General features: G+C 39.4%; 1 protein-coding gene across 6 annotated transcripts in view; it reads left to right on the forward strand.

Annotated features, from left to right (window-relative positions):
• Positions 1 to 22,491, forward strand: part of L3MBTL3 (l(3)mbt-like 3 (Drosophila)) — a 95,689-nt gene that overhangs the window by 70,177 nt on the left and 3,021 nt on the right. For all 6 annotated transcript variants that reach the window (XM_014533799.1, XM_014533797.1, XM_005858984.2 and 3 more), the window contains 6 exons: positions 1,515 to 1,629; positions 3,332 to 3,434; positions 6,510 to 6,659; positions 13,028 to 13,104; positions 17,548 to 17,717; positions 17,941 to 18,003. In XM_014533799.1, the coding sequence (XP_014389285.1) occupies positions 1,515 to 1,629; positions 3,332 to 3,434; positions 6,510 to 6,659; positions 13,028 to 13,104; positions 17,548 to 17,717; positions 17,941 to 18,003 (678 nt within the window). The remainder of the gene's footprint in view (positions 1 to 1,514; positions 1,630 to 3,331; positions 3,435 to 6,509; positions 6,660 to 13,027; positions 13,105 to 17,547; positions 17,718 to 17,940; positions 18,004 to 22,491) is intronic.

Raw genomic sequence — 22,491 nt, forward strand, 5'->3', positions numbered from 1 at the left:
ACACACTTCCCCAGCAAGCCCCCCCCCCCCCCCCCCGGGGGGCCGGCGGGGGGGGGGGCCCCCCCCCCCCCCCAGTGCACAAATTTTTGTGCACCGGGCCTCTAGTCTATATATATAAATGCCTAAGCGACCGTTTAACCGTTTCACCATCTGACCGGTAGCTATGATGTGCAATGATCATCAGGGGGCAGATGCTCCGACTGGTATCTATGACACGCACTGACCACCAGGGGGCAAACGCTCAACGCAGGAGCTGCCGAGTTTTGGTGACTTTGCAGTTGCAGTTTTTGGGTGATGCACCCAGAACCAGAGAGTAGGGAGCCTGATTCCAGGGTGCATCACCCAAGAACTACCCTCTCGCAATCTGGGTCCCCTCAGGGGATGTCGGAGAGCTGATTTCGGCCCAGTTCCCATAGGCCAGGCCAAGGGACCCCACCGGTGCACAAATCCGGCGGAACGACCAGTCACTGTGATGTGCACTGACCACCAGGGGCCAGACGCTCAACACAGGAGCTGCCCCCTAGTGGTTGGTGCACTCCCACATGGGGAGCACTGTTCAGCCAGAAGCCGGGCTCACAGCTGGCAAGCACAGCACTAAGGATGTCCAACTGAGGGCTTAGGCCCACTCAAGCTTCAGTGGGGAGCAGGTCTAAGCCCTCAGTTGGACATCCCCGAGGGCTCCTGGACTGCAAGAGGGCGCAGGCCGGGTTGAGGGGACCCCCCCCCCAAGTGCACGAATCTCTTGCACTGGGCCTCTAATTAATAAATAATGATACAAGAATCAACTCTGTTTCATGTACTCACAACTGTAAACCTACTTTTTGTCCCATCGTGTATATAACCTGTCAGTATATCTTCCACCCTACAAGATAAAAAATATGTAACACTACCAGATATGCAGCCGTTTCTTAGTGACCATGCCTGAAAGACCACCAGCCCTGTTACCTGGTGCCCAATAAAGATGGTGGCACTGACCACTCTGTAAAACCTCTTTGAGAGATCTTGTAGTTATTTATGAGGAGAAAAAATAGCTAAAATGCATTTGATGGAGGGGTATTATGTAAAATGGGTATATTTAATAGGGCATTGCATTTTTTAAAAGTATTTTTAACATTATTTTAGGAGAATTGACATTTATACAAAAGGTCCTCCTGCCTCCCCACTCTCCCCTACCACTGTCCCTCGCTTTCCTGATTTATGCATTACTTTAGCAATATTAATGGGCGTTTGGTGTTGCTTCTATGAACATGTTAATTACTCAAGTTGCTTATTGGGAGGTATATGTAATATACCTGTGGAAGTATTGCCAAAAAAGTGCCTTTGGCAAGACATTTATTGATGGTTAGATAATTTGAAGATAGGTCAAAAGTGCTCCTTTTCTCATAGTGTGGATGAAGTAATTTAAATAATTGAAACAATTTATTTGGTATTAAACCTACTATATAAGTTAGAAGAGAATGAATATGGTTATGATGAGCAGACCTGAACTGCTAAATTTCTTTTTTGTTATCCAGGTTCACTTTGATGGCTGGAATAGTTGCTATGATTACTGGATAGATGCAGATTCTCCTGATATTCACCCTGTCGGCTGGTGTTCAAAAACTGGGCATCCTCTTCAGCCTCCTTTGAGTAAGAAATCCAAGGATAACAAAAAATGTTTCCATTTTCTTGTATAATGCTTAATATTTTCTTTTCCCTTATTCTCTTTTCTTTATAGTTGTTCATATGGGAAACAATATGATAATTAATAAATAATTATACTATACATTTCTTCTCTATGTAATTCTTTTCTCTCTTACTACATTTTTAATTACTTGGAGCAAAAATAAAAGAAAAAATTTAATATCTGAAAAAGTAAAGTGAGTATAGACATTCTTTTACTTTTATTTAGAAGTGGTCATCACCTTTTAAAATTAGTACTGAATTTTTGGAAGGCAGTTTGTTAGACTATCAAAATATAATGTATCATTGTCAATATCCTAATAGTGAGTTTATAATATAGTTTTGCAAAATGTTGTCATTGGGAGAAACTGGACAAAGTGTATAGGGATCTCCCTCTGGCCCTGGGCCGTGTGGCTCAGTTGGTTGAGCATTTTCCTGTGCACCGAAAGGTCGCCAGCACAGTTCCCTATCAGGGCACATGCCCAGGTTACAGGTTTAGTCCCTGGCCAGAGTGCATTCAGGAGGCAACCGATTGATGTTTCTCTCTCTCTCTCTCTCTCCCTCCCTCCCTCCTCCCTTCCTCACTCTCTAAAATCAAGAAAAACATTTTTTAAAGGGATCTCCCATACTTATGACTGCATGCGAATCTACAATTATCTTAGTGAACATTACAGTTTTTATTTATTTTTATTTATTTATTTTTAATATATTTGTATTGATTTCAGAGAAGAAGGGAGAGGGGGAGAGAGATAGAAACATCAACAATGAGAGAGAATCATTGATCGGCTACCTCCTGCAAGCCCCCCACTGGGGATGAGCCCGCAACCCGGGCACATGTCCTTGACTGGAATCAAACCTGGGACTTTTCAGTCCGCAGGCCGATTCTCTATCCACTGAACCAAACCAGCTAGGGCAACATTACAGTTTTTTTTTTAAATTATTTTTTTAAGACATGGTATTGTTTTCAGTATATTTAATATAACAAGACTTGGGAACAAATATGGGTTAAATAAACTGTGGTGCACTCATACAGCAGATACTATGCAACAGTCATAAAGACTATTACTATTGAGATGGAACAATTTATAAGACATGGCCTTTAACTTAAAGACCAAAGAAGAACCTTTCAGAATAGTACACATCTATGTTGTCGTTTTCATGTGGCAAAATAAAACAAAACAAAAAACCTGATACATGTATTGGATGTATCAGACCCACATCTAGGAGGGTTCATATTAACTGAGTTTGAAATGTGGAAAGGGAGTAGCTTGACTGGGATCTGTAACTGGTTTTTTGTCTCCAGTGTGTTTAAAGTTTTCATAGTGTAAGATTCATATATTATGTTATTTACTTGAAAAAAATGTTTAGAATCTTCTCATTAATTCAGATTAGGTATCTCTGGAATTTGTGACATTTTGAAAGGGATTTAGATGAAAGTTTACTATTTCACTATTGAAGAAAGACAAAATAGTGTGAACAAAGTCATGGGGGGAGCACCTTGAGAAGTAGAGACTTTGAAGACATTTTTACTTCTATAGGATCACCTTCTTTTTTTGTTTATATGTACTGATTTATGTATTGATTCCGAATTGGATTTTTCCACTCTTACAATCTGATTAACTTTATGCTCCTTCTTTCTTTTAACTTTTTCTCTTTTGCTTTGTCATAGGCCCCTTAGAGCTAATGGAAGCTTCAGAACAAGGTGGATGCTCAACCCCAGGATGTAAAGGGATTGGTCATTTTAAGAGAGCGAAACATCTGGGCCCTCAGAGGTATGGGGTGCTGTGGCTCACGTGGGGATTCCTTACCTGGTCAGATAGGGGGTGTTATATGTACAAGATAATGGTTTTCATGTATATTGAATAGATGTGAACTAATTTTAAATTCAGATCCATAGGAATTGTGGTTACCATGGTGATCCTGTAAAAACGCAGAGTATATCTGTAGTTAAATCTTCCTGGGAGAGAATGTATTCACAGTTTAAAATAGATTTACTCTAGTTATTTGGCTTTTGTGGCTAGTGTAGACACTTAACTTCTGAAACAGTTATTTTGGGTTGAACAAAAATAATGAGAAGAAGATAGGTCCTGTTGGAAATATTTGTTTGGTAGAACAAATTAGATGATTGGGTAACAACAATTTGAATACAAAGAGGTAATATTGTTGTAGATTAGTTAAGATCACAAAAGCACAAATATAGTCAAACATGAGAATGTGTTGATCAAAAAAGCATTTTTCTATATTTTCCTCTTACCCCTAATTAACTTAAAAAAGAAACCAAATTTATACATTTGAAATTTGATGTATTATTTAGGCAATTTGGGGTCTTTTTTAGATTTTTACTGAAATACTGAGAAATTGCTATTATTTAAGTGTGGTTATTTTTAAAGAACAAAAGTATTATCTATGAAGTGTATGTTAAAGTAACTGTTCTACCTACATGCTAATTGGATTGCCCAGTAAGAAAAACGATTCCTTGTTTATCTAGAGTGTGCAGGTTGTGAATCCAGGTCTTTAAAACATCTAAACATTGCTCTGGCTGTTTCTCTGAGAGTTAATAGGAGTTGTAAAATTGGTGTGATTATTTTCTTCTTTATATAGTTTCCTCTTGCATTTCTACCACCTCTCTACAATGCTGCTTATCTTCCTTTTGCAAACCTCCTCCTGAGTTATTTTTATGAGGTTCAGGATGTTCTAGAGTAAAAAGTCTGAGCATAGAAAGGGTGATGATTCCATTTGCAAATATCCATTTAGAAACCCTTTTTGTTGTTTGTATGATTGCAATCCAAAAGTTATATGATTAATTTAAGCTGAGTTAAAAATACTGCATCTTAGAAGTTATTTACTGTTCCGAAGTAAAGAAGACTGGATTATTTTCAGACATTATGTAAGCCTAAATGCCAGAAATAACTCATTAACATGCTGAATTTCCATTAGATATTTATAAATTCTTTTGTTCAATAAATATTTTTGAGCAGCAGTTTTTTTCCCTAATAGCTAACAGTTACTGAGCATTAATTTGCTCTGTGAGATATTGCACTGATTGTTTTACGTATATTAGATGACCTTCAAATGACCCTAAAATACAGAACTGTTATTTTCTCTGAATTTTTGAAGAGGCCACTGTGGCACTTGGAGGTGTACTGACTTGCCTAACTGACAGCTAGTTGAGGAGGGAGTTGGGAGTAGCAGTCAGTGTAACTCAGGGTCTGTGCTCTTGGCCACTTTCTTCGCACTGCCTGTGAAGGCCCTGCTCATGAATGAGTCCCAGACCCAACCCTCAAATATCTCATGGACGAATGGAACTATATATAAGCTGTACATAATTAAAATAGAGACACCGAATAGTAACTAAATATTGAAACTTAGACACATGTACCTATGAAGAAAAAGACATTTTATTGGGCTACAGTAGAAAATTTTTAAAAAGATACATTTTGGGCCTTATGGTAAGAAAACCCACCTTATGGCAATGTCCATGGTCTCTTTAGGAGTGCTTTTGGTCCGAGCCAAGAGTTTTGCCTGTCACTGCCAGGTTGTGGTGGAGAGTCGTTCCCCCACTACCGCCCCCATGGCCCTGGCCACTCCCAGGACCTCCTTTCCCCAAGTGTGCTGTCCTTCCACTGGCCACACCCCCTTTACATGAAAGACTTTATTGAGACATGTAATAAGGCAATATTTCAGTGTAATTAGAACCATAGTAGATAATTACTTATTTTTTTGGAACAAGAGAAGAAGTAGACCTTGTGCCTTAAAAGACATGCATTGGTAAAGAAGCTATTTAGGGCATAACTGGTAGGTCTGTACATAAGTCTGCCTAGAGCCTCAGGGAGGAGGATGCAATTCAGAGAACTAGTGGGTAGTTAGCTCCTGCCCAAGGCCCATCTTCCTTGTCCTCAGCCCCTTCCACTGGCTTTTCTTAATCTCCCGATTCTGATCTCCTATTTACAACACTCGGAGCTCTTTATCTGGCAGGATATTAATTTTTAACAGACACAGACTATTTTCCATTTCATTAGTAGACTTGTGGAAAGGCTGCTGCATCATGGATATGCTCTGAAAGGCTCATTTCACTGGCACTTATTTTTGTCCTTGCTGAGAATGCTGTGTTTAAGGAAACATAATGAGAAAACTCTCTTTGGATTAATTTACTGAGAAACTGCATAAATCAAAACATGCATTCTTTGCGTAGATAACAAAGAAAGTTTCTCTCTTAGCAAGAATACTCAAATGTATGAACATGCAAGCAAAGGCCTATGTTTTGACTAGCATTTGTTGTTGGCTTGTCTGAAAATTGTAATAGTTGGGTTTGATCTAAGACGTGTTTGAAATAGAACATGTATCTCAACAGTGGAATTTAGAACGTAGTGTTTTTAACTGCTGAAATCGAAATGATCAGTAAAAGAGTTGGATGTGGATACAGTATTCTCCTCTCTGGGCAGATTCAGTAGCCAGATGGCCTAATTAGCATTGGCTGTGTCCTGGTGTTTTCCCTTTGCTGATTCATTCATTTGGTCTACTGAGAGGTCAAAGAATGGGAGGAGTTTAAAGGAGAACGAAAGTCATATAAAAGTCCATATTCTACACATCTAGTGCCTAGTCTCCTTTCATCATCATACATTTGACCCCCTTTACCTTCATCCTCCCCCTGAGCCCCGCAAACAAACAAAACAAATTATTTTTTAAGGATAACTATTTCATACTATTTAATCATACATATACACACATATAAATACATTTAACTTGTTCAGTTAAATTTTGGAATTTCATATTCTGTAGTCTGCCATTTCAGTTGGAAGAAGTGTTTTCTAATGGGAATGTTCTATTCTTTTTCTTTTAATATTTAGTGCTGCCAGCTGTCCTTATTCAGAAATCAATTTAAACAAAGACCGCATCTTCCCAGATCGCTTAAGTGGGGAGATGCCTCCGGCTAGTCCATCATTTCCGAGAAATAAAAGGACAGACACAAATGAAATCTCCTCATCTCCTGAAATCAGGTAATTTACATGATGGCATTAGTGTTGTTTAGAAGTCCTCTGGTAGAAAGAGGTTTTCTGCCTTACGTGTTTTATTCTATGGTAATGCTTTCATGTACATTGTTGAAAATACACCCCATTAAATGTGAAAGGATGGTGGGGATCAGCACTCAAACTTTTTTTTTTAATTAAGGAAAGTATTCACACAAGCACATTTAAGTCAGGCAGGATTTCTTTTTTCTTCTTTTAGTGGAACTTGGTTGGTGTTGAATGAATTGGTCAATATTTATATAGAACCAGCTATTGTTACAAAGATGGCAAACTCCTTGTGAACATTATTTCTTTTTAATGGTCATTATATACCAAGTGCCTACATATACCTTATTTCATGTACCTTAAAATGTTAATTGTACTATAAACTCAGTCGTTTAGTTTTGATTTCCCTTCTAGAGTTGAGTTGGGATGTTTTAGCCTCAGTGGATTATATTAGGTAAAGAACTAAGCTATTTGTGACATATCTTTAAGTTTGTGGTCTGTGCCTTTATATTACCTGAGGACATTACTGAAAGAAACAGCAGATTAATAGAAAGATGCTCCATCATGCTTAAGTTTGGGGTTTCTTTTATGGAGCATTTTAAAATCTAAGGCACATAGTTCTTTGTTTATTTTCATATTGTACTTCTTCTGTCCTCATAAAAGAACAAGTGGATATTTGAATTCCTGCATCTGGTTCTGAATTCACAGCAGTGTTATGGAGTAATGGCATTTCCAGCATCAATATCCTTTTAGACAAACAGTTTTGCCCTATGCATGGGATAACCTCTTTGATTATTAACAACAGGGATGATTTTTTAAATCCTCCAAACCATGACTAATATGACATGATCTCATTTACCCAACCCAGCACCCTAAAATGAGGATATATCACTTAAAGAAATTTACCCTAAGACAAATAAAAGTACTAATTCACAGAGTAGTAATTAGAGGTACAGAGTTCATTGACTCACTAGGTGGGAAGAATACCTAGAGTTTTAGATTTTTCAAAAGCCATGATATTGTTTAAATTTATTTCAGCAAAATTCTCCAAAGGGCCGGTAGTACCAACTTGCAGGCACTTTGCTAACCATCTAGACTCCGGGCCAGATTCCTGGGGCCAGAGTCTCCTCAGGGCAAAAGTAGGTGACACTGTTAATTTATCTATCATGGCAGCGCCTGGATATAAAGCAACACCAGCATATTTCTCATTCTGATGACCACCCAGCATCAGAGATTGGTGAATGGGATGGCACAGCCAACGCCTCAGCATCCAGTCCATATCCCATGGACACTCACTCCCACTTCGGCACGTACCTGCTGACTTCCGCCTGTCGCACCTGGTTCGCTCTTCTGCCGGATGAGCCTGGGTCTGGCTGCGTTGCCCGCCATGCAGCAGGGCAGATGTGCAGGGGAATTAGTGTGTCCTGCCTTCCCTAGCAGCCTCCCTCTCTGATGAAGGGAACTGCTGTGTAAATAGCCCAGCTCCCTCACCCCCCTGTGGGAAAACTGAGATGTGTGCTACACAGACTCCCAGAGATTCCCCAGCAGGCCTGTGCTGCTGCTGTCCAGGGGGTAGCCAGTACAGCAAGGAAGCTTTCACTGCTGTCCCTTCCCTGTCTCTCCCTCACCCTCCTCCCACCCCCAATCCTACACAGATACTATTCCTCACCTCCCAAGTAAACCACTTGGCAATCAAATCTTCGCTTCCGGGTCGGTTTCTGGTGGTGCAAACTGTCACTTGCTGAGTCAAAGGGCATTAAAGAAAAAAATCCCAATTTTAGTAAATTATTTAGAATTATGCAAAGAAAAGGTATTATATCCTGAGTGGGAAATTACATCCACGTCAGCAATGCTGATGGGAAAAGAAGACAGAGGTAACCTGATATTACGAGAATCATCTCGTTTGTAACCTGAAAACAGCAAAGAAACGGGCCAGCATTATGATGCAGAGAAAAGGTATTACATCCTGAGTGGGAAATTACATCCACGTGAGCAATGCTGATGGGAAAGGAAGACAGAGGTAACCTGATATTACAAGAATCATCTCATTTGAGAGCTCTATTCAACGTGTAACCTGAAAACAGCAAAGAAACGGGCCAGCATTATTTTAAGGGCCAGCTCACAGGCCACCTGCTCAAGACAGACGCGTGGACAGCTGCTGTCCACAGCAGCGGTTCCCAAACTCGGCTTCACATCAGATTCCCTGGGGTCTCACAAGGCTCAGATTTGGAAGCCTGGCCCACCGGAATCTTTCAGGTAGAGCCTGAGTCTGCATTTTAAAAACTAATCTGGGAGTAAACCTTCCAGTGACTGCATTACTCTTAGAATTTAGACCCTAAGTCTGGATGTGGCTCCTGCCTAACTTCCCTGCTTCATCTCTACCAGGCTTGTTTTTTAAACTTAATGCTGCAGCCACGACATCTTTTCTCTCTGCCTACAACCGTCTCCCACTAGCTCGTCTCTCATCTTGCCGGCTTCAGGTTAACGCACTTCCTCAGGGAAGCTTCATCGGCTCCTCCAGACTGGAGCTCAGGCCCCTCATTCCTCGCTTTCCTGTCTCACACGTGATGCCATTGATGGTTTTCCACCAGCCTTCCCAGGAGATACATCTTCTATAACGTCAAGGCCACTGCTCTATAACCTTCTTTTTGTTCCAGTAAAACAGCGTACTTCTTCAGCTTTGTAGGATCTCCAGGCTAGATATTTGAGGAGGAATTATTAAATGATGTAATAATTTAGTCTCTGATTCAGGAAACGTACAGTGCGCCCCAGTTCATGTTTAACAAGCACCCCCAGGTGATGGATGCAAGTGATCTATAAACCAGGCTTTGAGAACCGTTATGGACTATAAAGACTCTTCTCTGGAGGAATACTTCACAGTGTATTACCAGCTGAAGAACATCGTCATGTATCCCACATAGTCTTATTCTCATGAAATCTATTCTGCAGCTGTTCGTAATTATGTTTCCTATATTAGGTGCTAACTCTAGTAAAAGTTACTTAATGTTTTAAGCTCAGAATTAATGTTTTAACCACAGAAACTCAATAAAGCATTTAACAAATACCTGCTAAATGCTTGTATTACCTTGCAAAGCAAGTAAGTGCCCATTGCTAAGCTGAGTGCAATGAAAAATTTCAGCCTGTTCACTTCATGGTAGGCCGTTAAAATGGGTTTTCATGTTGTAGGAGCTGTGTTTCCACTCTGAGAATTACATAAAGCAGTTGTAGAAATTGTAGCTATCGCTCTGATTTATATTTTTAGGATGAATCAAATTTGGATTTTCTGGGCCTGAGAGCTTGACATTGCTGATTAGAGAAAGTCATTTCAATGAGTCATCATTCCCTGCCTGCTATAAAGTCTCTTCCCCCTTTTTGACAACTGGCTGCCAGATATTGGTTAGGAGCTGTGGAAGTTTTAAAATATTTCGGCCCTCGGGAATCTCAGTCATATTTATGCAGTTATTTGTGTACATCAGAGAGAAACTCAATTTTAGTTAAAACACTCAGTTCTGATGCCAGCGGCTGTGGCATCAAGGCAACCATTGACAGTGAAAGAGACCATTGCACTATTGTTGCATGCCTGTGAAGTTGTGGAACAATGTAACAGGTTCTTGTTTTGTCTCCTCCAATAGCACTAATTCCTGACCCAGGAGACTCTTATATACAGTCGAAAAGCAGTGACTGTTCTTTTCTACAACAACATGAAAGCAATGCAGCCCCTTTTTTATACCTGGTCTTTATTTCCCAAGTCTCACTTTATTGGTTAGGACTTCACATTTTATGGGGATTGATTAGATTCATTGCTGGACTAGGTTTTCTGGAGTGCATTTCCTTGCAACTTGATAATATCCAATGTATTTTCTCATTATATTCCTTTTCTTCAATAACATGTTCCTTATGCTAAATTATAATTTGATAGGCTTATTAATCACAGTGTTTTATTTTTAGTCATTAAGTAAATAGTAAATCATATTTACCTCTCCCGGGCCATGTTTTATTAAAACACTATTAAAACTATTGCAAATCTATCATCTCAAAAGGAATTTAATTTTAAAAACTCTATTCGGCTATTATCCACAGACATAAAAGTTTTTTTGTTGTTGTTGTTATTGTTGTTAATCCCCACTGTAGTATTTTTTCCAGTTAATTTTTAGACAGAGTGGAAGGGAGGGGGAGAGACACAAAGAAAGAAACATTGATGTGAGAGAGACACATCGATTGGTTGCCTCCTGCACTCATCCCTACCAGGCCTGCAACCGAGGTACGTGCCCTTGATCGGAATCGAACCCAGGACCATTCAGTACACAGGCCAATGCTCTATCCACTGAGCCAAACTGGACAGGGCCATAGACATAAAAGTTTTAATTCCCACTGGTTTAGCCATTTTTTGTGAATCCTTTTGAAGGTGGCGACCTCCTTGTCTTGAAGCTGTTCAAGCACGGTCCTTTCTTCATTTGTACCAGGTGTTTTAGGAACAATTCAAGTACTCTTTTATAATTCCTTTAACATATGACCCCGAGGTTCTCATTCTCTGAATTTTTACCTGTGAGTGAAATTAAGTGGGGGAGCAGGGTATGCTAGGGACATGCAAAGAGACATTCTTTTAACGTTCAAAACAGAAAATCCTATGTTTTTTACATTCACTGTGTCTCCCATTTGTTACTGGGGAGTACAGGTGCTTTTCAGATCTGATAACGCCCCATGATATTAGAATAAACTGTCTGGAAAGAGAAAGGTGGGGCTATTTTAAGCTATAAGACAAGCCAAACTAATGTTGGGTTTAGAGATATTGGCTTAAATCTCTACAGTGAAGCAAAATCATTGATTGTTTCATATTGTTTCATTATTCTTTTTAACTGGAACTGATTGAAACATAATTGGCTAGGGATTGCTTTTAAATGGGAAATAAGTAAACTTGAGGAAATACAGTTGTTTGCATTCAGATGCCATCCTGTTATTATGTATTTACTCTTCTAATGTTTGTTTGGCTCATATTTACCACAAAGCATAATTAGAGTAAGATAGTAAGACATCTAAAGCATGACACATAATTACAGAGGGAAAGGGAATGCTGACTCATAAAGAATACATTTTTCCATTTGAGTGGATTCCACTGTCTTAATTAAAAGCCTGAAGAGTATTCTTGAGTAAGATTTTAGCTATGATTATATTTCAAGCAAAAACAAAAAATGTTGAAGTAAGTTGGTTCTTGAAAATTCTAAAATCCCAAGAGAAATTCTTATATTTCAGGCAGTTTTCTTGGTACTTTTAGTTGCATTACCTCATTTAATCCTCATAATGCCTTCCTGGGGTAGGTGTTATTATTACATCCCCATTCTAAACATAAAACCTCTCTTGTTTATAGGTTACACAGCATTATGTTAAATTATTATTCCAAATGGAGAGTAAATGAGTGCCTTTATAATGAAGACCATAAACTCCTTTTTATTTTGTTGGCATATTTGGTTTCAAATGTATTTGCCCTTTTCTTGAAATTTACTCAGGGCCTATTTGTAAAGGTAACACCACCTATGAAACAATAGAACACCGTGAATAGGATGTTATAAAGCACTACGGTGTGTAGGCCAGCACCATAACCTGGGTAGTTCCAGGGAATTTCAAAGTGGGATTTGGGTTGAACTCAGAATGGAATAGATTAGGTGGAAAAATGTTAAATATCTGAAATGTAGCTTTAAAGAAAATATAAATAGTGTGTGCCTGGTTCTCTTTAAAGCCATTTTTGTTCCTGACTTAAGGGCAGAGCTATGAAGTAAGATTGTAATAAGTCCATTCCATTTTAGAGCATCCTTGTCAGGTTTAGATTAGCATGAGATCATTCCTGGTCAGAAAGAGTGGGATCAGGTCAGCCTATGCATTTGAACTGATGAAGCCAAGCAAAGCTTCCTAGAATTTTGATTCTCCTGAGCCAATCTCAGCCTCAATCCCAGATCCTGGCGCTCAGTATATATAGTAAATTGACTAAATGATACGGACATTTAAAGCATTTTCTGTCTTTTAATTGTCTTACCAAACAATACAAGTAAAATTCCTCGTGAATACATGTCTCAATTTGAAGTTGAATTATTCAATAGTTACATTTCCCAGAATAATTAATCTTAATACCATTCTTAGCTTTGAAATCTCTTTTCTGAACAGTAAATGAAAATTGATCATGAGCAAATGAACATTTAGATGTTATTAGCATTAATTGCTTCTTAGTAGAACTAAAAATTCTTTCTAACATTTAAAGGGCACCTTTTGTTTTTAAATTAAGAAAAACAGTTGTTGAGATGCGATGCTGAACAAACTATTGAAATGCCTGTGTGTGTGTTTCGTTTTGTTTTGTTTTTCAGAGATCAGCATGCTGATGTCAGAGAAGAATTCGAAGAGAGAACAGAAAGTGAAGTGAGGACGTCACACGAAGCCAGAGGTAGCCATAATAGTCTCCTATTATGGATGGATATTACTAGTCAGACTCAACAATCAAAATTTAGGTTTTGGCAGTCATTTTATATTAAAGATAAACTTTATTCGATTTGTTTGTTCCATTATCATAGGCAGTAAAGTTTATTGCTAAGGATAAATATAGCCCTAGCAGGTTTGACTCAATGGATAGAATATCAGACTGACCGAAGGGTCCTGGTTTTGATTCTGGGAAGCATCCAATCAATGTGTTTCTCACACATTGATATTTCTCTCTGTCTTTCTCCATTCTCTCTAAAAATCAATAGAAAAATATCCTCGGGCAAAAATTAAATAAAAAAAGGATAAATATAGTCTGTAGTTCATAATGCTATGGATTGACCTGTGACCTATATTTGCAGTCTCTTTCACATATGTACCATATTGTATGTAAAGTTTAAATAAGGCATTGTGTGTGGTCCTTGTCATACATTTTCTTTGGTATTGTTGATGTCACTTGCTTCACATATTTTAAACTCATCTAAGGATGTATATTGAATTCCAAATAGAATTAATATGGTCTTAATACCACAAATGAAAAGAAAATCACTTGAGTGTTTTACGTTGTATTGGAGAAAATAATGGGTCCTAACAACTTTGCCAAAAAAAAAATTACAATGGTTTGGCTAAGCAATGAAGTCATAATGACTGTTAGTCATAATATAGATTATATTTATAAATAATACATAGCTATATAATTATTATTTGTTTTTATAAGAAATTGTTTATGATTTTATGATTATGATTTTAATGATTGACCTGTGGGACTTTGCTTTTCGTGTGCCTTTTTTGGTTGAGATTATCCTATAAGATTTGAGAATGTCACCTATTGGCTGTTTGCCTGTAGTGATCTATCCCATAAGTGATGCTATGATTTCCATATCTGATTTTCATAAAGCAGTAACTTACATGAATTTAAAGGTTCTGTCACTACTGTCTTCAGTATGTTTCATGGTATTTGATGTAGCACTGTATATAAACCCTGCAGATGGTCAGGGTTCGAATTCCTGCTCTGCCACCTGCTGGACATTTCACTGACCACTCCTCAGTGCTTCTGTTTCATTATCCAGAAAGATAATGGTGGTGACCCCTCATGGGTTACTATGGGGATTAAGTGCAGCAACATTTGTAACTTGCTTAGAATGATGCCTGGCACATAGGCAGTGCTATGCAAGTATTTGATCATTTTGAATGTTTCTGGTACTTGGAAAGGAAGAAAAACCTGTAATTTGTGATGGTTTTATAATCAGGGCATATTGGATTCTTAGAGAAAAGCTTCATTCTGTCTTTGTGAATGGGGGGTTGGAGCACAGCCTCCATTCTCATCGTAGCTCTATCATTTACCAGTGTGTGGCTGGCTCTGGGCAGAGTTTTTAAGGAATGATAATGTAGGATCCTAGAAAGGAACTGTGAAGAATACAGGAAATAGAATAAAAGTAGAATGGAGCTTGATGGAATGAACAGGGGCACGTGTTGATGGAGTGAACAGGGGCAACGTGTTGATGGAGTACTATAAACAGTTACGAAAGAGAGTGCATGGCTTTGGAAAAGATTGACTTTTATGTGGCAAACAATCTATACTAATGATAGAGGAATATGCAAATTGTTTGGGACGCTGTCACAGTAACAGTAATGACCAGCAGGCTGCGTGGGGTGACCAGGCCGGCAGGGGGGTTAGTGAGGGACGACCAAACAACTGGACAACTGAACAGCAGGCTGCGTGGGGCAACCAGGCTGGTGGGGGGGGGCGTTAGTGAGGGACGACCAAACAACCAAACAGCAGGCTGTGTGGGGCGACCAGGCCAGCAGGGGGGCAGTGAGGGGTGACCAAGCCAGCAGAAGGGAGCAGTTGGGGGTGACCAGGCTGGCTGGGGCGCCAGTGAGGGGAGACCAGGCCAGCAGGGGGGCAGTTGGGGGCAACTAGGCTGGCAGGGGGGCAGTTAGGGGCAACCAGGCTGGCAGAGGGGGGCAATTGGGGGACGTCGGGCCTCTAGTTAGAATATAAGTTATAAATAGCTCTACTGTCCTCTAGTGTGGAACTGGAAATCTTACCATGTCATGTATGTTTGTCTCCTGAAGGATTTACAAATATTGTATTTCAAATAATTGCTAAACTCCTGGGAATATCTGAAATTAAGGGATGTTTTTAAGTTATACCCTATATTTATGCTTAACAAAAATATCTTCTGTAGATGTTTTTCAATTAAAAATAATAATAAAAACTAACTGGTACAAGTTTATATCTTTGGCTTAGAATAGACATTCAATAAAACAGGATGAGAACTTAAAACCAACTATAAGAGATTCATTGGAAGGACTGTGATGGGGTTTTTAAAAACATTTGAAGAATTGACATGTGTCATGTGGAGAAGATCTATTTTTCTATATGAGCTCAGGTAGAACCAGGGCCAGTGGGTGTTAGTTCCAGTAAGATAGATTTTTTTTCTTTAATTCAGCATAGTGACTTTGTAACATTCAGAGCAATTCAAAATTTAGATTAGGCTTGTTTAAGACAAAAGTTTTAAAAGAACCACAACAGACCAGTAGGAAATAATTTAAAAAAATATATATTTTATTGATTTTTTACAGAGAGGAAGGGGGAGGGATAGAGAGCTAGAAACATCGATGAGAGAGAAACACCGATCAGCCGCCTCCTGCACACCCCCTACTGGGGATGTGCCCGCAACCAAGGTACATGCTCTTGACCGGAATCGAACCTGGGACCCTTGAGTCCGCAGGCCGACGCTCTATCCACTGAGCCAAACCAGTTAGGGTGGAAATAATTTTTTTAAAAAATGTACAACAGAAAACATCAGATACATAGGAATAAATTTAACAAAAGATGGTCATGAAAAAGGACCAAACATTAAGAAGATATATTAAAGGAGACCCAAAGAAATGAGGGGTATGCATTGATCTTGGATTGGGAAACTCAATATTATGAAGATGTTATTTCTCACCAAATTGATCTATACTTAGTGGTAATTTTAATCTAAATCCTAGCATTTTTTTTTTTACAAGTTGATCCTAAAATGTATATGGAAATGCAAAGGAGTAAGGATAGTCAAGGCAATCTTGAAGAAGACCTAGATCACAGATCTCAGCACACTTATAAAATGATAGTAATTAAAATCTGTGGGTTGCCCTAACCGGTCAAGGGCATGTACCTTGGCTGCGGGCACATCCCCAGTAGGGGGCGTGCAGGAGGCAGCTGGTCGGTGTTTCTCGCTCATCGATGTTTCTAACTCTCTATCCCTCTCCCTTCCTCTCTGTGGAAAATCAATAAAATATATTTTTTTAAAAAAGTTAAAATCTGTGGGTTGGTGTGAAGATTCAGTGGAACAGAGTAGAGAGTCTGGAACGAAGTCCTGCAGGAGTGTGATTGATTGGAAGGGAACACAAGAAGGCTCTAGCTGGGCTGCTCCATGGTTTCTTGTTCCGGGCATCTTCACTTTGTGAAAATTCTTTGAGCTGTCTACTTACGATTTGCATACCTTTCTGTAAATCTTACTCTTCAAGGAAAAGACCTTAAAATATTCTTAAAGATGCAAAATAGCTTAAAATATTCTCAGATAAAAAAGCCTTTAGCTAACCATTTGGCAAAGATTTGTGGTGGAATTGAATGATTGCTGTAGCTGAGCTGGTGTGAGGGGGAGAGCGTGTGTGGGGAAGGCCCTTTTCTTCTCATGGGCTTTAAGTAAGTAGTTTAAAGAAAAGATTTCTGTTCCAAAGGATCGTAAGAAGACCATTATTGAAAAACTCTAAGAGTTTCACGGACATAAAGTCATTTGCTGAAAAAATGGGTATTTTAGGAGAGCAGCAGTAAACTCAGTTTGGATTCGGAAGACCTAGCAGATACGCAGAATATTCTGCACTTTAATTTTGATCTCCTCAAATGAAGACTGACAAAAGCACTTGCCTTTCTGTTATTTTTGTTGCAATAATTTCATATCCCATTTCAAAAACATGTTAAGTTGGCTGTTTAAAAGGTCAGTGTGATTAAAACTGAAAGAACAAACCAAGGCTGAGATAAAAGAAGAGAACAGGGTAAATGAACACAGTGGCCAGACCTGAGCACCCAAAGCTGCGAGAAAAACAAATACAATTTCCTAAGTTCAGAATTATGAGTTCTAAGGCAAATATCTTACCTGAAACATGGAATGTTATAATGACACATGTCTTCAGTGGGTGATGTAGCAAACATGTAAGTTGAATTTACAGGTTGTGTCTTGTGGTCACTTTCAGGTGACCTTCAGTAAAGGCAAAGGAGAATATAATTATTCAGGGACTATATGTTGAAAGGAACAAATGAATTAACTAGAGCCTCACCCCCAGCTCATTATGTTATGGTATTTGGGGTTTTCTTTTGCAGTTTTTCAGAGAGTGATTTCCCATTTGTTTCCATCGACAGGTGCCCGGGAGGAACCTAGCGTACCGCAGGCACAGCGTCGGTCGACTGTCTTTCTGTCCTTTAAGTCCCCAATTCCATGTCTGCCCTTGCGCTGGGAGCAGCAAAGCAAACTTCTGCCAACTGTAGCTGGAATCCCTGCCAGTAAAGTTTCCAAGTGGAGCACAGATGAGGTATATTTTATTTCCTTTGTCTTCCAGGGACCAGATATGGGAGTACTACTGACTTAATGAGTGAACACAGTGAATGGGGGAGGGGGAGGTGTTGCTGCCTTTTTTTCTGAAAGATAAATTATTCTGAGAAAAACAACTAAAACATATAGGTACAACAATTTGAACCTGAGCATTTAAATTCTGACCTCTTTTTAAACTGGAATTTTTATCTTATTTTTGACAGGTATCAGAATTCATACAGAGCTTACCTGGGTGTGAAGAGCATGGGAAGGTATTTAAAGATGAAGTAAGTGTCCCACTAAATGGCAGCCTGTAACTTAACGGGATCAGAGCACTGACATGCAGTGAAGGGTGAAATGTTTTGCATCAGCAGAGGAGGAAAGAGATGGATTATGTTGAAATTGTCAAGTCGATAGAGAGTTGTCTAACAAGCAGCATTAATCAGTTGTATAAAAATGTCTTTGTATAAGATTAGGTGTAAAGGAAATATTTGTACCATTTTATAATGCCCCAAAGCAGTAGCACTAGACTCATTACTTTAAAAAACAACAACAATGAACACAAAACTTAATAGCATGCATTTATATAGTTTGTAGTACAGAAAGAAACAAACAAACAAAAAAGGCATAACATTTTATTTTTAATACCAGGAAATTAGTTCCCATTTTATTTTCAAACATAATTTTAACAGCACCAAGATTAACTCCATTTGATATTTATGATAAATACTATTGCCATTATTGCTAAAATAATATTTTAGATCTTATATGTTTCTCAGTAATGTTTATAATAACTGATATTCATTACAGTCTGCTGTTGGAAGATTCTTTTTTTTAGTTGTTTTCATCTGCCGGTCTAGGGTTTCAGTGTAGGGATGGTTAATAATGATATCACCTGTATGGAGTATTAGAACAAAAAGGAACTTGGGTCCTACTACACCAGAAGTAATGCTGTTTGAGTACAGCAAGAGACACTTCACTGGAGACCGTTAGCAGTAAGCCACTTGCCTATCAGCTCCTCCAAGTGGAACAAATTATCACTCTCATCTTGGCTACCAGAAGGTAGAAGGAATAAGTAACCTCAGAAGGCTTTCTCCAACATCTGCCGTCTGCAGTTACAAATGCATACGCCTTGTTTGGCCTCAGCTATTTAAGAACACACTTTCAATGAAGAGCATTGCAAGAGTCCCAGGAGAGCTCAGAACCCAGCCCCTGGCGCCAGCGTCATGACACCCTTAGATATCTTGTATGCTTCAGCTGGGTGCCTGTTAACATGCACATGGATCTGATTCTCAACGGCACTTTTCTGATTTGTGTTCTTATTTCAGAAATGCCTTATCTTCATTCTAGTTGATCTTTAATTGGCAAATATTCATATTTTGAGATTCTTTTCCTAAGTGTCTGTAGACCACTGTCAGTTAATTTCCACCCCTGAACAGACTTAGACCCCCTGCAGGGAGCTTTGTTCTTTCTTTGAAAGAGTCACATCGTTGTTACTTTGAAAATGCTTTTAAAAAAAAAAACATTAAAAAATAAATTTGTAGTATATTTGTTTTAGAAATTTCGTCTTCAGTTCTGTGAACATCTAAATAATGCACCTGGATTTGCTCTGTTATTTAGTTTAAGTATGATTCAGGTTCCAATGATATGTTATTTCTTTGAATGAGTTTTTTCTTCATGGTGTATCTTTGGAGACTCTCCTCAGGCACCTAATATCCTCAAAGCCAGAGCCTTCTTGTGAGGAGCGAAGCAAGACAGTGAATGTTCACTATCACGTGTGTCATTCATGTATTCATTCATTCCTTTATTCATTCATCCTATAAAAAGCTTGGTAAATTTTTTCCATGTATATGTCACTCCATGTAATGCTCCAGTGAGACAGTTGATTCAGAGAGATAATAGGGTACAATCCTTGCTCTCACATGCCTAGCAAGGTCAGCAGGTGTTAGTTTTAAAAAGTTCTAGAGGTAAGCTGTAAAACAAAGATGTAAGTCATTTCTAAATGGCAAAGTGCAGGTGTTAGGATGGGCTACTATTTGAAACCATTCTTGACTTCTCTTTCTTTTACACTATATTTAATGTCTTGACAATTCTATTGGGTGTATTTTATTTGTTGTTGTTGTTGATAATCCTCACCCGAGGATATTTTTCCATTGATTTTTAGAGAGAGTGGAAGAGATGGGGAGAGAAAGAGAGAGAAAAACATCAATGTGAGAGAGACACACTGATGGGTTACCTCCCACACTTGCCCTGACCAGGCTCAGGGATCGAGACTGCAACCGAGGTACATGCTCTTCGCTGGAATCAAACCTGGGACCCTTCAGCCCCTGGCTGACGCTCTGTCCACTGAGCCAAACCGGCCAGGGCACTATTGGGTGTGTTTTTTTTAAAAAAAAACATAGGGATTCTGGCTCTCTCTCAACCTCCACCATTTCCCCTCTGGTCTGAGCCACCATCATCTCCCACATGGATTAAGACAGTACCTCCTAATGAGTTTCCCTGCTTCTATTTTTGCTCCTCTACAATCTCTTCCCAGCAGAGCCATGGTGATCCTGCAAAAACATGCCAGATCATGTCACTCCTCCATACCTATCCTTTCAGTAGTAAATCAGAGGAAAAATCAAAATCCTCACCAGGGCCTACAGTCTGACACCCCAGTACCTTCTCAACTCCTGACCACGTTTTCTGCTCTGCCCCCTGCATACATGTTCCATACACTGGGCCCCTGGCTGTCCCTCAGATTGTCCAGGCACACCCAGCTCCCCCCTGTACCTGCAGTGCTTTTCCTCCGGAGGTTCACATGGCTCACTCCCTCTGCTCAGGTGTGACCTTCTCTATTAGTCCTTTCCTGACCATCCTGCTTCACACTGCCGCCTGCCACCACACATCCATCTCTGCCCGCTCATCTCCTCAACCAGCTGATTTTTTTCAGAGCACTAACCACCTTTTAGAATTAATTACTGTTAATTCATTTCTAATTAATTAATTTTGCTTACAATCTCCCACTACTAGAGTGTAAACTCCTCCACAGGGAGTTTTTATTTGCTTACTTGCTTGTTTTTGTTTTTTATTTGTTGTATGTCCAAGCCCGAGAAGAGTGTTTGCAACATAATAGATGTTTAGTAAGTTTTAAATGAGTGAATATACTCATTTATTTACACTCTGGGAAGACAAAGAGCATGCTGCTGTGGTGTGCAGAGGGAAAGCACTAGAAAAGAACCCGAGGGCATGGTGGGAAGAGCAATGGCATGGAAGGTGGGAGCCCCCCTGAACTCCAAATCCTTAGTTTTGGGCCTTTAGCAAGATACTTAATCTCTGTAGTTGGGCCAGTCTGGGTATATTATAAAAGCAACAAATGAGCCCTAACCGGTTTGGCTCAGTGGATAGAGCGTTGGCCTGCGGACTGAAGGGTCCCAGGTTCTATTCTGGTCAAGGGCATGTACCTTGGTTGCAGGCACATCCCCAGTAGGGGGTGTGCAGGAGGCAGCTGATCGATGTTTCTCTCTCATTGATGTTTCTAACTCTCTATCCGTCTCCCTTCCTCTCTGTAAAAAAAATCAATAAAATATATTTTAAAAAAATAAAGCAACAAATGAAAAATAAACGCCATAATACATTGCAGTGATCCCTGTTCTTAGAAAGCACTTTCTCAATTAAGTTTGCCTTCTCCCAACCAAGGCCTGTCCTTACGGCCACGCATCAGAGCAGCTGTAATAGACTGGTACTCGCTTCAGGTGATTTTTTCCCTTTTCAGTGTAACCTTAAAAATAATAATCTACCGAAACTTTATTCCACTCCAACTTTCAGATCCCAGCCTCATTGCACTCTGAATGGTCCTATTCATAAGTCATCCATCATGTTTAACTCTTACATAGTCTCAGAAGGAGACTCCGTAGAGCCCAAGGTTATAGTAAAACAGTTCAGTCTTTGCAGTGAGCTCCTTGGGAACAGGTGTGCTAGCTGACACTTTCATTTATGATTTGGAAGATTTCTCTCACATCGTTCATTCTGCTAAGGTCTGCCGTGGTTGAGTGAAGTGTTGTTATTAGACCTGCCTCTCTGCTTGGCCTTGCTTTATCCGAGGGCTGTCATAACACAAGCTAATGACCAGAGCAAATGACTCAAAACACATTAGGGCATTTCTCAGACCTGCCACTTAACAGGTCTTACCCTCAGAATTTAACATCAGAATGTCTTTCCTTCTCCTTTAAGACAGGAGGCTATTTCCTTGCCGGAAAGTAGCAACTTTTCCCACATAATTGTTTATTGAAGTGGTACATGATGATTGTAGCTCTTACTAGTACTGATTAAGTATACAGACAGTTTAGATTCACAGGTTTTTTTTATTTTTGAGGATAGAGGAAAATCTTAAGAAATAGCTATTTAATTATATCAGCCTTTATTTAATAAACTGTTTGCAGAATTTAGAGTAGTAGTCGTTTGCTAGGGCTGCTGTAATAAAATACCATAAACCTGTAGCTTAAACAGCAGAAATGTACTGCCGCCCAATTCTGGAGGCTAGGAGTCTTTGACAAGTAGGTTTCTTCTTCCCAGGGCTGTGAGGAAAGGACCTGCTCCAGGCCTCTGTGCCTTGACTGTAGATGGTGTTGTCTTCAATCATCTTCCTTCTCTGTGTCCAAATCATCTGTCTCTTCTCCAAATTTCCCATTTTTATAAGGACACCTGTCATCTTGGATTAGGGGCCCAGTCTAATCTAGTATGACCTCATTTTAACTAATTCCATCTACAATGACCCCGTTTCCAAATAAGATCAC

The sequence above is a fragment of the Myotis brandtii genome, unplaced genomic scaffold, assembly GCF_000412655.1.
Source record: "Myotis brandtii unplaced genomic scaffold, ASM41265v1 scaffold123, whole genome shotgun sequence".
NCBI lineage: Eukaryota > Metazoa > Chordata > Mammalia > Chiroptera > Vespertilionidae > Myotis > Myotis brandtii.